Consider the following 15,132-nt stretch of genomic DNA (forward strand, 5'->3'; position numbering starts at 1 on the left):
GCTTCCTGAATGAGTACACTTGGAGGAAGACTGGGGAGTGTGGCAACAGTTCATTCTCTTTGTCTATCTAATTTGATGGAAACTGGTCTTCCATCAAATGGGAAGGTGAAATCAGGGGAAGGTGTGAATGTCAGCCTAAAAATAACCACTTCCCATCCAATGAGACCAAGAGGTGAAGGACCTAGTGATTTTATGACAATGAGCACTAACTGAAAACCCTTGAAGCTCTGAATCCCTGGGGGCTTGACTTAAAGTGTGGGGGTCAACCCCATTGACATCACAGATCCTTCCTGCAGTCACAATGCTACTGAGCCACACCGGGAAGATGCCCTGGATACATAAAGACATTAGTCAGATTGTAATCCAGTTTCCTTAGTGCTCTGGCTTTCTGAAAGACAAAACAAAAAGTTCTGCTCCCTTTAAAAAAAAAAATCAAATCAGCAAAAAATAAAGCCAGGAAATCAAGCATCATGAGTGCAGGTATTTAACCCACGATTACCCAAGGTCTCTAAATTCTCATTCTTTACTACCTTACTTATATTTCTTATTACATATAAGCAAGGTAATAAATCCCAAGGAAGATCCTTGGGTGGCTTGGGCACAATAGTGTGAGAAATCTTTTCCCATTATTTCATAACAGTTTGATCTAAATCAGTGTGTCTCAACAAAATTTCCTAAATGTCTAATGGAAGTACCTGGGATGATAAATTTTTGTAGCTGACTATGGGTGTGATGGGGGCCTGGTGAAGAAATGATGTAGGGGAGGACAGAAGAGGAGGGTGTAAAACCAATTAGAAGCATCCCTTGGGGCACCTGTGTGGCTCAGTTGGTTAAGCTGCCGACTTCAGTTCAGGTCATGATCTCACCGTTAGTGGGTTTAAGCCCTGCGTCAGGCTGTGTGCTGACAGCTCAGAGCCTAAGCCTATTTCAAATTCTGTGTCTCCCCCTCTCTCTCTGCTCCTCCCTGGCTAGAGCTCTGTCTCTTTGTGTCTCAAAAATAAATAAACATTAAAAAAAAAAAAAAGAAGCCTCCCTGAGCTTTTGCCATAGGTACAGAAACTGCCCTTAATTTTAAAGAGAAGATTAATACCACTGCAAAAATTCACTTGCCTTAGTTCCTGATCTAATTCAGCATTCTGGTTGCCTAGATACAGATGTAAACAAAAATGCCTCTCCGACTGCAGAGGAACAGCGGAATGAACCTGATGGCCACCTTCCTGGCTCAGTCAGTGACCAAGAAAAGAAAGCAAGTACTTTTAGACATTCATAGTAAAAATAGAATATTTTGTTCAGCTTCTTTAAAGCTTAGCGTTATTCAGAGAGTTCTAAGGGGTCCTAGAAGAGTTGTTTTTCTTTTCACTCTACCTATATTTCTTATTTGTTCTGCTTTTTACAAAGTGACTGATGACAGCACAAGCTGAAAAGAAAAGGGGCTTAATTTGTGGATACATTCATTGGACTGACTTTTAACAGGCAGGGCTAGGTGTTAACAAAATTTGACAATTATTTTTTATAAAGATCAAAAGAAACTATGATAAATTCGAGATACAGACTTTATCTCTAACATGAAAAAGAGAAGAGCTAAATAGGTTTCTTTTATTGGTACTTGTCATTAATGAAAAAGAACATTCAAAGAAGCAGTAGTTTTAGCCCTCATCAGTGGATGAAGCCTCTTGTGATAGAAAGAGCACTGGAAAGCTAGCACAATATCAATATCAAGCATTGATCTTTGGTATCTGATGGCTGTACCATACCCAGGCTGTGTGACTTTTAGCAGTTACTTAACTTCTCTGTTTCCTCTTCTACAAAATGGGCTAATTAGGCCTAACATACAAAGATGTGAGATTTGAATGAGCCCTAAGAAAAAGGGCTTAGCAAGTAAAAGGGACTCCATCAATAGCTGTAATATAATTATTATCATCATCTATAGGATCTTGAGCAAGTCCACTATTTCTCTAATCCTCACATTCGTCATCTATAAAAATAATCATCTTAGGGGGGCGCCTGGGTGGCGCAGTCGGTTAAGCGTCCGACTTCAGCCAGGTCACGATCTCGCGGTACGTGAGTTCGAGCCCCGCGTCAGGCTCTGGGCTAATGGCTCGGAGCCTGGAGCCTGTTTCCGATTCTGTGTCTCCCTCTCTCTCTGCCCCTCCCCCGTTCATGCTCTGTGTCTCTCTGTCCCAAAAATAAATAAAAACGTTGAAAAAAAATTAAAAAAAAAATCATCTTAGGGATGCCTGGGTAGCTCAGTTGTTCAAGGGTCCGACTCTTGGTTTGGGCTCAGGTCATGATCTCATGGGTTCATGAGTTTGAGACCTATGTGGGGCTCCTTGTGGAGCCTGCTTGAGATTATCAGTCTCTCCTTCCTTCTCTCCCTGCCCCTCCCCCACTCACACTCTCTCACACTGTCTCTCTCTCTCTCTCTCTCAAAATAAATAAACTTAAAAAAACAATAATCATCTTAAATTTTTCTGTGATGAAGTAGGATCTCAGTAACTACGATTCCCACCTTATAGGACATCATATATGTGAAAGGTTTTTTTTTTTAATTTTTTAATCTTTATTTATTTTTGAGAGAGAGACAGAGTGTGAGCAGGGGAGTAGCAGAGAGAGAGGGAGACACAGAATCTGAAGCAGGCTCCAGGCCCTGAGCTGTCGGCACAGAGCCTGACGTGGGGCCTGAACCCACGAACCGTGAGATCATGACCTGAGCCGAAGTCGGATGCTCAACCCACTGAACCACCCAGGCGCCCCTATGTGAAAGTATTTTGTAGGCCATTAAGCCATAAAGGATCATAGCATTTTAAGGTATTCTTATAAAGCCGATGAAAACTGACACACATAAAAAATCCCATGTTGTTCCTGAGAATTGTTAATATAATTACATTCTTGCTTGTAGAAATAGGGATGAAACAGAGCTGACTCTTATATTCAATTACCAAAGATATAGAAATTTACATATTACCTTAGATACATCAAAAATTGCAGAGAAGAAAGAGGAAACGTATGTCACAATGGTAATGACTTTTGCTCTATGTAAGTAGTACAATTACAATAAGATTTCTTTTTTCTGTAACTTTTACTTTTCTATATTTTCCCAAATTCTCCTCCATTATCAGGTTTAACATTTATTACTTTAAAAGTATGTGAGTTGTGTTTTTAAGAGGATGCTATTTACAGTTTTCAAAATAAGACTTAAAAATTAATAATATAAAAGTAAAAGATATATATCCAATTGTTTCACTTGAGAAGGGGGAAGGAAACAATAGACCAGTAATTTAGTGTCCTTGGACACAATAGTCACAGACTCTTTCATCCCACAAAAGGGAATGAAAGAACTACTAGGTGCCAAACATGTAAGGCCCGGGACCAGCCAGTTGCTGAGGAAATACCACAGACTCCCTCACACAGGCCAGGACAGCCATGGCAAGGTGAGAAAGGAAGAGCTGGCACAGGTCGGGAACCCAGGACCCAGCGCTGTTCCAGCTCAAAACTGGAGTCAAAACACAAACCAGGGCAGAAGGCGTCATGTTCTCTAGGGAGTTAGGATGGTTTCCATAACATGGATACCTGAGTGCCCTGTGAATCAGTGTATATACATCCTCTAGGGGAAGACTCAGCTTCAGGCCATCAGACCCATTGCAGACTCCAGTCAGCAAAGGGGAGGCAGGGCCTACAGCACTATCATGGCGATCACTGGCTCCATTCTGAGCATCCTCGAGCCTGTGCTGGTTGACCAATATCAAGTCAGCAGGGTCAGGAGAGCCTATTGTCAGGATTCTTTATTAGCTTCCTTGATAATACATTTCTTTCTTTTTCTTTTTTCTTTTTTTTTTTTTTTTTTTAAGTTTTATTGGAGGGGAGAGCTTTCCAATTAAGTCTCTTAGGCCCTACATCAAGAAGTAAGACGTGGTAATTCCTTAGGCATTTGCAAAACGAATGATTCCTGTATGTAGGTCTTAAATTTTACTCTGCTCACCATTACAGTATACAATAATATAAACCAAGACAAAATATCCCAGGAAAATATTTTGTTTAAGTTTTAAGCAGAGGTGGAATACTACTCATACTCTCCCTATTGAGTCCAGTTCAGTGACGGGCTATCAAAATTAACATAAATCTGTGTCCTGTTTTTAATCTTAAAAATAAAGAACATTAGAGTTTAAAACAGTTTTAGCATATGCCAAACAATGAGTGCATTTGGTGAACTCTCTCCTCCCAGAAATGCTGCAATATTATGAACTTTGATGCAGTGGAACTTTCTTTCTAGTAGCACCATGTTATTGAATTAGTTAAGTGTTCATACAGTCAGCTCTATTTAATACTAGTAAGTAATGTACATAACTGTGCTCTACTTTTATTTCTCATTGACTATAATAATCTGACATCCAGGTTTCCTAGAAAACAAAATTATCTGGATAGACCAGATTTCTAGTTTTGGAGTTTGTTTGTGAAAATTAGCTGATTCCCCGCAGAAATTGGTATGATGGAATAATTTACTCTGTGAGAACTTCTTTAGTAACTCAACCAATAATCACTGGATATTTCACTTTAAAAATTTTCTAAGAATAATCCATGGTTTGACTTGTCTAAAAAGTTTTTTTCTGACTGTGATACCAATCAATGAAATGCAGCTCTCTAGTATCTTTCCAGAACTTGACTTTGGTTTTAGTCTCCAGAAACACAGATGGAGCATGTGCGAGTTTAACTGGGCTGATAGTCTATGGTATATATTTTGTTTAAAACTAAAATATTTAGGGGCGCCTGGGTGGCGCAGTCGGTTAAGCGTCCGACTTCAGCCAGGTCACGATCTCGCGGTCCGTGAGTTCGAGCCCCGCGTCGGGCTCTGGGCTGATGGCTCAGAGCCTGGATCCTGTTTCCGATTCTGTGTCTCCCTCTCTCTCTGCCCCTCCCCCGTTCATGCTCTGTCTCTCTCTATCCCAAAAATAAATAAACGTTGAAAAAAAAAACTAAAATATTTATATAAAAATAATATGGATAAGACTTCCGTATAAAGTAGATGATGATACATTTTAAACCCGTGACCTTTATTTTAGGTAAGATTATCTCCAGCCGCAATGTCAGCTAAGAATTCTACGGATCTAGTTGAATATGTTGACAGGTAAGTTGGTAAATTACAACGTGTTTTAACTACTTACTATATTTAATGATTCAGCTAGAGATTCAAGTGCCTGAATAAGATGTTTGAGTTCATCTAAACTAGTTCTCTTCATTCAGAAGAGACGTATTAAATCATGTCAGAAGATGAACCTCTCTATGCTATTCCTTTCTGATTCAGAAAACAAGCCAGTTTTATTTTATTAATTTATTTAAAGCCTCCTCTTTAAATAACTTCCATAGGTTCCTATAGATTATGAATAATGCCACACAACGAGTGACATGAAAAGATCGATACAGGTACCTACGACTTTCAAAGTAAACCAATAAATCTATTAACAATTCCATTATTAAAACTCAGAGAATTTGTAAGTATGTTAAATTAATCATCAGAAAATTTTATTTCTGCTGTCCAGTGCCACACCTGGAGCTCATCCAGGGAAGGACTGCAGAAGAGGGTCTGCTCTGGGGACTTGGAAATAGGACATATTATTAATGAAAGTGCAATGTCCAAAAGATACTAGAACTCTAGTTTGTAAAGGTGGGATCACAGAGGTGACACATATCTGTTTGAATTGTTTTCTATTTTGTATGTCAGGAGATTTGGTCTGATGCAACAATTAATGCTTTTTGGACACTTGGGATTTAGTCTCGGGACTTGCACTAATTGTCTGTATGACCTCAGTCAGGCCCATCATGTGTCTTTGCTTTGGTTCTTTCATTTGCCAAATGAAGAGGTTTGATTAGAAGCTCTTAGAACCCACTATAGTTTTTAAAAAATTCTGGTCGTAAAATATACATTATGACAAAGAAGAAAAATTATCAAACAAAAGAAATGATCAAACAACATGAGAAAAGTCTAAATACTGAATTTTCATTTTTTTTTAATTACCTTTAACAATGAAGATGATATACAATTTTTGAAGATGACAAACATTTTAAATTCACTGATTTTTTATCACAGTCTGTTCACATGAAGGATTTCCCTGATCCGTTGCCAATCGAATGAACACACCACACAGAGTTCAACCACGATATTTCGGCCCCTCTTTTCATGTTGCCCATAACTTGTACTTGTTTATGTGACAATAAGGTCATAATCAAGGGAAAATGAAACCAAACAAGGGAAAAGGATTTTTTAATGTTTAAAAATACAGTATTTGGACAGGTGACATTTTTTCTGAGCTAAAGACAATGATTGTGGTGTGCATAAAAATAATTACTTTACAGGGACATATTAGCTACACTTGCCATCCAAGGAGGAATGGGAGACTTATTCTTACTTGAATCTACACATGACAAATAGAAAATAGAATTCATTCTTCTGATCTGTCAAATTCCAGTATGAACCCAAGTGGATTTCTTTAGCCCAGGCTGCTGACCTACATACCAGGAGATGACAGAACAAATTCCTGGAAGACAATGACAAACCTACAAAGAAATTCAAGGAAATTTTTGCCCTTTCTTGGATTCCAGAGAAACTAAAATTAAGACAAAAGGGGAGAAATATTATGTAATTCAAAGCAAAAGTATAATGAAGATTATCTGGTGCCAACATTCATTTCTCCCTTGATCTCCTCCAAAACCACTCTCTTGCGGTCTAAGCCAAGGTAACTCCTAGGTACCACCTAAGATGGTTGGGCTTTTGTTTTGTTTTGTTTTGTTTTGTTTTGTTTTGTTTTGATCTTTCCCCTCTAATCTCCCAGAGCAGGCTGCAAGCTCCCGAAATGCAGGGACTATAGGATATTATGCTTTCTGATCTCCCCCCCACTACAGTCGTAGCCTATCACGGAGTATTGGATATTGATTCCTTCAGAACCATAGTGGACAGACTGAATGGAGAGTCTAGTGGAACAGCCGAATCTTTAAGACTCTGCTTCATGCAGTAGACTCCTGGGTAGCTGATTAACTGGAAAAGCAAGGTGGCACACAGGCATTTCAATAATCAGTGAAGGTACTTCAAACTGACATGCTAACTCCAAAAACATAAACATAAAAAACAATTCAAAAAATAGCTTCATCCTTCAAGTCATAGTATTCATCGAGTAACAACAGATTTATTGATATGCAGAGAGGGTAATAACAGAAGCAAAAGTCATTATGAACTTAAGCTACCAGAATCTATATTACATATTCTCAGAGGTTCTGCCTTATAAATCTATATGGGAATATTTATAGGAAATACTGAAAAAAAAAAACAACAACAAAACCAATAATAACAGCCCCAAAAAAGTGAGAATGAGCAATAAAATGGGTGATACATACCCTATGAAAAAGGTTTGTCTAGAGACATGCACATTAAAAGACCTGGCAGACCAAGCACTGACAAGGCTCTTCCCAGCCTCAAGCAGTTGGAACAACACCCACACATTATAGTACTTGTTAAATATTAGGTCATATTAATAATCCATGGAACAGGGGGAGGCGGAATGCTTGCAATCATTTATAGGACAAGTACGGTGACATTATATTAAAGGCAGTAAATAATTCTGATTTCCACAATGTGTTCGTGGATTCACAGTGGCAGTGTGGCCAATGCTCATTTAAGCTTCATTGAACAGGAAAGCACCAAAGCCTTTTTTTTCTTTTTCTTCTTTTTGTCCCTGCTGGTGGAAGGATCACCGCATTGAGGCCAGGCGCCTCAGGTCCACTCTTGAATCTGCCTCTAATTAATTAGCTATGGGACCTTGAGAAAAAGGAAATGCCTTTTCTTTGTGGGCAATCTCTGCCTCTTCTCTAAAATGGGGTGGAGTTTTAAGTGATGATGAGCAGCCTGAGTCCCAAGGGCTGTCTGTGTTCAAAATCAAATCCAGATTTCACTTCCAGGATGCAGCTCAGAAAGCTGCCTCTATGTGCTACTTTCTCAACTCTGGCCATAATTTCTCATAAGCATTCTTTTATGTAATAAGGCAAATGGCTAAGATTTAAGAACATGGACTATTACCCCTTGGGATTTAATTTTGAATAAAAAACAAATTCTGCCTATAAATCTCTTTTTATTTTTCTTCAACTGACTGCTGGAAAAAAATTCTTAACACTGAATCAATAATTTCTAAGGTCTCTTCCATCCCTCAAATTCTTTGGTCTTCTAAAACTGGTTATTACCTTTTATGCACTTAACAAATACTTACTGAGCATTTATTATGTGCTGGGCATTATGTTAGGCACTTAGATAGTCATTAGCAAACAAAACAGACAAAGATCCCTACCCTCATGGGGATTCCATTCTAGCAGGAGGAAGGGACACACATTGTTAGATAGCCTGTCAGGGCAGGCCTCACTGAGACATCAGATGTGAGCAAAAACTAGGAGATGAGGGAGTTGGCCATGTGGACATGTATGGGAAGAGTAACGTTTCCAAGGCAGGAACCTTCCCGAGGTGTGGCTGAAAAGGCAAGGGGGCAAAGATGGCTGGAATAAAAAAAAGAGGGAAGTATAAACTTGAACCACCATGCCCCCTGGGCCAGGGAAATGAAGTTGTTTGTTATGGAGGAGTTGTCCAGTACATATATCAGAAATTCTCTCAGGAGTACAGTTTGGGAAGATGAGGGGTCTGGCTGACAACCAAAGAATGGTATTTAAAATTGGGATACATAAAACTCTAAGTGAAATAGGCAAAAGCATACATGATTGATGATTTCTCCTTGTGAGTAGGATATGGCATTCAGGGCCTGTGAAGTATTTATTTTCAAGGTTTTCTCTTACTACCATGGCAGACATTTTATTGTATTGTGATGCATTGCTTTGCTTGGTACAAAATGATGATAGATATTTCACATTACAGTACACAAGAAAGGAAGACAAAACACTGTTGGTTGAGCTTTCTATGGGATAGGTCATGTTAGGTTGGAGGACTTTCTGGTTTTGTTTTGCAACATCATATCCATCATTGAGGGCAACCAGCTCCCAGGTGAGAAAGCTCAAAACAGTCTGGGCAGCTTGGGAAGAAGGGATACATGGGGCACTCTGGGTTCATTAGCAAGGTTTTTTATGATCTGGCAAACCCTCTTACACCCTGCACAACTCCCTGGTCTCACTGACCATATTTGTTGTTAAAGAGTCCAGTTCTTAGTCCATGTTAATCTTCTCATTTAATCCTCTCAATAACCCTAACAGCAGCATAGTGTCACTATTTTAAATATGGAGACCCTGGGGTTCAAAGGAGTCAAATATTTGTCCAAGTGCACATAATGCTATGACAGAACCAAGATTCTAATCCAGAAATCTATGTCTAAGTTATTCCAAAGCCTGTTTTCTTAACCACCCCTCTATCCACATTCCCTGCCAGCTATCCTCTCAAGACACACACACACACACACACACACACACACACACACAGACATTTAACCTCCAGCCCATCCCTGGACCATAGAAGATGTGATTCAACCATAGATTTCTGATCTTCCTCCACTAGGGCCCCTCTGGGAGGAGTGGCCAACCTGGACTCACAGCATCCTAGCTGTGCCTGGGAGGTGCTGCCATCAGCCACAGTGCTGTCTCTTATTCCTCTCTAGCATCTTCTCACTGCCTGCCCCACAACCTGTGATGGGCAAGACTCTGGCTGTGGGTGGACACAGCTACAGGAATTGGGCACAACCCACAACACCCACATATTGCTCAAGGCAGGGCCTGCCCAGATGAAGTTCAGTCCCTCCCACCCCAGGATGCCTCCTGGATTCCCGCCACACCTATGAGCTTCTGCTCAAGTCTGAGAAATGCACTGAGGTCAGGTTGAGCCAGACTCAGTTCTCTAGAGCAGAGAGGGAGCCCCTCCAGCCTCTGGGCTTCAGTGAGGATCCTTAGGATTCCACATGAGATGTGAGCCAAGCAGAGGAAAGGTAACTGGTAATTACATAATGTATTCTGAGGTAACACAATATAACAGGAAGAGCTACTAAGTAGTCTAAGCAAAGCTGCTGTGATGTAGGAAAGAGTCAAAGAAGCAAATTGAAATATTTCCCAGCTGAGTGACTGACAATCTCCAAGTCTCAGTTTCCATCTGAATTGAGAAAAATTTTACCTATGCCATGGGGGTAGTTGTGGGGATGAAATGAAATGATGTATATAAAAATGACACGTCAGGGGCACCTGAGTGGCACAGTCTGTTAAGCATCCAACTCTTGATCTCAGCTCAGGTCATGATCTCACAGTTTGTGAGAGCAAGCCCCCCATCGGGCTCTGTGCTGATGGTGCGGAAACTGCTTGGGATTGTGTCTCTCCTTCTCTCTGCCCCTCCCCAACTTGTCCTCTCTATCTCTCTCTCAAAAATAAATAAATAAACTTAAAAAAATTGTTTAAATGACATGTAAACCATGAGCATTATATAAAAATAAGACTGTGTAATAATAAATTCCTTACATTTCTCCATGGCTAGGAACTCCCCTTAAATAACTTACCATCTGTATTAGTTTCCTAGGGCTTCCATAACACAGTATCATAAACTGGGAAGGTTAAAACAACAGATATTTTATTGCCTCACATTTCTAGAGGTTAGAAGTCTAAAACCAAGGTGTCATCAGGGTTGGTTTTTTTCTAAGGACTCTGAGGAAGAATCTTTTTCATTCCTCTCTCTTAGCTTCTGGTGACAGCTGGTGATTGCCGGTGTTCCTTGACTTCTAGATACATCACTTCAATTTCTACCACCATTTCACATGGTATTCTCCATATGTCTCCATTTTTACATAGCCATTTTCTTATAAGGGCATCAGTCATATTGGATTATGGCTCCACGCTCCCCCCTATGACCTCATCTTAACTAATTACATCTGCAATGACCTTACTTCCAAATAAGATCACATTTTGAGGTACTAAGAATTAGGACTTCAACATATCTCCTTGTGGGGATACAATTCAGCCCATGATTCCATCTAATAATTACTAATAATTATAGTAAGAACATTTGTATATGACACTTATAGATGTTGCAAAGCACTTCAAGTACATTAAGTAAATTGATATCCTTCAGTCAATTGGTAGGGCAGGAGTCATGATCTCCACAGGACACAAAGATCTCTCCTCTGGACAACCTAAGAAAGGTTAAAGATAATAAGTGGCAGAGACAGCCCTTGAACCCTGGTCTTCTGACTCCAAATACGGTATTCTTTACCCAGGAGACTGACATAAATAACACGTACATCCCCAAAACAGCAAGGCAATATGGAAAAGTGTCACAAAATAACTACAAATCCTGTAAGAACTCCAAATATCATCAAAACTACTTGCTAGAGCAGTTTACATACACTTTGCCTATAAGTATAACTCATCATGCCCTCATTCACACAGAGACTCTGGAACACTTGCCAACTGAATGCCTCCCACAAGGAAGCCAATCACAACAGGTGCATCATTAATTCTGTAATTTTAATGAAAATTTTACTAACAAAGTGTTTGCCTCATATAGCATATAACTGGTTTGCTAGAAATTATCTACAACCAGTCTCCTTATCCAGTCTCTCTTGGCCATGTCCTTATTTAGAGTCCTCTCCTCCAGGCTCCTTTAGGCAGACCTCATGCTGGCACAACCCTATTGGCTTTGGTCTGCCTCTTCCCCACCTGTACCCATGAACCTGGAGTTGCCTCCATCTCAATCCTAAAGCATTCAGTCTTGTGTAAAACCCAGCAATGGAGGCTTGTCTAGCTGCCAAAATCCATTCGCCAGGGTGGTTAGAAATAAGCAACAGAGAAACTACAGAAAATATTTTTTTCAATTTCATTGTTCCATAAACTTACAGGTTATTTTTGTGAGGCATCAAAATGTTCTCTAAAATTTCACTTCACGTGTGTGTGTGTTGTGTGTGTTGCAGGACTGTATGCACTGAGAATGGAACTAGGCATAGAAGATCTCCCAAAAATGAAAATTTTTTTCAGTTATACTCTTCATTGTTCTAGAAAAGAACTCAAATTTTCAAATTTCTGCATCTTGAGTATTACAGGCTGACAAAATAGTTATCAGAATCTCCTAAGTAAATTTAGTGCTCGATTCACAAGAACAGAACAGGCAGAGAAGTGAGAGGCTCTAGGTACGGATGTCTCTGCCAGCAACAGCACAGCTGGTACAAGTCACACCGAATCACAGAGAAACAGAACTCAGAGTTTGTGGAAAATCTGTTCAGATTCAGTTGTCAGCTACATAATCAATGATTTATGTAAAGCCCAAATATCTCTCTGAAAAGGCCCCCTGGGAATTCTTTCTCCTGTGCTTAGTAACTCCATCTGGACTAGTCTGGAATATTCAGTCATTTCTTTCCTTTCACAGTTAAATTTAGATGTAAGTCCCACTGATACAATACACTAATAAAACAGTGCTTTCTTTTTTTTTTTTTTAATTTACTGAAAATTAGAGTGACCACATCTTGTTACTCAGTTTTTAACCATTTGGATGATCTTTGAAAAATGGTATCAGGAAACTCTCTTAGAAGACTGAGACTGTTCATACGTGTGTATTTCCAGTTGTTGATTTAGAAAGTCAATTGCAAAATAACATTCTCTTTTTTTAAGTTATTTTTGAGAGAGAGAGTGCACACACACACACACACATGCGCATGGGAGAGGGGCAGAGAGAGAGAGAGAGACAAAGAGAGAATCCCAAGCAGGCTCCACACTGTGGAGCCCAGTGCAGGGCTCAAACTCACAAACTGAGAGATCATGACCTGAGCCAAAATCAAGAGTTGGACACTTAACCGACTGATTCACCCAGGCACCCCCATGATATTCTCTTTTGTTATGGTAATGGAAATGGAAAAATATATAAGCTCTGTGTTTATCTTGCAGGAATCGTGTAAATAGAATGAAACAGCATTATTTTGTGCTTCATTAAGCATCATTAAGCTTCATCTTTAATGCTTCACTAAGCATTTTTTATTAATAAAAAATAATAAAACTCCCAATTTATAGTAAACCTTAGGCACAAAAAGGAATGCTTTCCACTTAAATATAAAATAACTTCTAAAAATAAATTTTACAAACTAAAGGAAACTATATATCTATCACTTATATAAGTCACTTCATGTCCCTATTGTTGCAGGAAAATACATTTGCATAACACTAGGTGCTGCCCTCCTTACCGGGTTCCTTCCATGTGCCAAATAGCAACATCATTGAGGCCAATCATGGCAAATGGGACCACAGACTGGCATCTGAGCAGAGGTGGCAGCTTTGTTCCACTGGTCTCTCTGCCACCTTAGGTCTGATTCCTCAAGTTCTTTCTGGACACAATCTTGACACCAGCCAATAAATAGCACACCCAAAGAGTGAGTGAACAGGGGCTCCCCATAACCCTGGGCTGCATTGGTTTTGCCGCCCCTACCACATGCTTCTCACATGTTATCTCTGTATTTACAACCACACAGTGAAGTAGGCCTGTTAGCCCCATTCAAGGATGAATTAATTGAAACACTTGGTTGGTCAGTGGTGGAACCTGTGTTCTGCCATCAGTCTATCTTGCCTACCACCTTGCTAAATTGCTTCTGACTCTCCATATAACTTGAGAGCTCATATTCTCTATTTCACACCTCAGCACTTTATATATTCTGCCTTATCACTCACTGATCACAAACTGAGAATCACTCACTGATTCACATGACCAGTTTTAAATAAATAAATGGGTTTCAATATCTAGAAGACATAGAATCATCTAAGTGCTTACGTAAAATGTTTATTCTTGCTCTGTCCCCCTCAACACCCAAGATTGTGATCTAACAAATCTATGACAGAGCTAAGGAATCTGCATTGTAACAACTTCCCTCCCTTCTCCACCCCCCATGATATTAATTCAATTTTCTTTATGAGAAACCCTGAATTAAACTAAGTTCCTTGAGGGACAGACCATTATCTATTATGCATGGACTAGAGTAGACATTTAGTAAATACTAATATAGTTTTATTTTAACTGACATTTTTATCGGTAGATTGTTAGATATAGATACAGTGCTTTCAGCTACACAGAACAAAGACTACAACCAAAATGATTAGTTCACATTTTTAAAAATCTAGAGTTTAGTTAATTTAGAGACTTAGCATCATCAAGCAAATGTTTTCTATCCTCTTTTTCCGCTATCTTCTTTTCCCTCATGGTCACAAGATGGCTTCAGAAGTTCCAGACATCACACACAGGCATGACAACATCCAGCAAACAAGAGAGAAGTTTCTTCTTAGGTGTTTTTTCTTGAAAGCAAAGAAACATTATCCAGAAACCCCACAATAGGTTTTTCCTTTCACCTGACTGGCCAGGTCAGTCCTACCTAAACCAGCTTCATCTCAACCCAGAAGAATTAGACCACCATGATTGATTTGCCCCCCTCCCAAATGACATGGGGGGTGGGAGGATGAACCAAATCAGGCAGTGGTGGTGTGGGTTGGGGGGTTAACTATTAGGAAGTTAACCAACAATGCCTGACACACTGGGAACACCTAAGAGAACACAAATACTAAATTTTGAGAAGAATGTAGCATAATTTATAAGTATCTGTATAGGACTGATGACTAAGGACCTACTTCTCTTTCCCTGGCACATCCAGACTGCAGACTGTGGAGAGGTCAGAAAGCAGCACTAGCTCAAGGAAGGTAACAAGTAAATCTGCCGTCTGCCACTAGGCTATGTGTCACCATCAGCAGGGCCTGACATCCTCTTCCCTTCTGCCTGTGACTCATACATCCAATCGACAGAGCACTGTCAGCATGGTGGGGTTTTAGAGAAATGGAATATATATATATATATATATATATATATATATATATATATATCCCCATATCCATTTATCCATTTGGTAATATTCCAGAAGAACATTTTTAAGCCAAATGAGTGGTAGAGGGAATCTAATGAAACCCTTAACAAAGCCTTCTTTGTTCCTAAAATGTGCAGATGACAAGAAAGGGGAACTTCACCCAGGCTGAGGCTATTTTGTACTGCTCAAGAGAAGAAACTGTAAACCTTGAAGCTCAAACAGTAGTCTTCATTGTACCTTCCTCCACCCCCAATTTCCAACAACAGAGCCTTAAGGGAACAAACAGTACAGC

The 15,132-nt window shown here is 39.6% G+C and overlaps 1 protein-coding gene across 2 annotated transcripts in view; it reads left to right on the top strand.

Annotated features, from left to right (window-relative positions):
• Nucleotides 1–341: 341 nt before the first annotated feature.
• FAM81B (family with sequence similarity 81 member B) overlaps nucleotides 342–15,132 on the top strand; it is a 55,044-nt gene continuing 40,253 nt past the window's right edge. Inside the window, exons 1-3 of one of the 2 annotated variants that reach the window (XM_043593834.1) lie at nucleotides 342–480; nucleotides 1,149–1,246; nucleotides 5,058–5,122. In XM_043593834.1, the coding sequence (XP_043449769.1) occupies nucleotides 471–480; nucleotides 1,149–1,246; nucleotides 5,058–5,122 (173 nt within the window). In that variant the 5' untranslated portion in view covers nucleotides 342–470. The remainder of the gene's footprint in view (nucleotides 481–1,148; nucleotides 1,247–5,057; nucleotides 5,123–15,132) is intronic. The other variant, XM_043593840.1, reaches the window with a different exon arrangement.

The sequence above is a fragment of the Prionailurus bengalensis genome, chromosome A1 (assembly GCF_016509475.1).
Source record: "Prionailurus bengalensis isolate Pbe53 chromosome A1, Fcat_Pben_1.1_paternal_pri, whole genome shotgun sequence".
NCBI classification, from domain to species: Eukaryota; Metazoa; Chordata; class Mammalia; order Carnivora; family Felidae; genus Prionailurus; species Prionailurus bengalensis.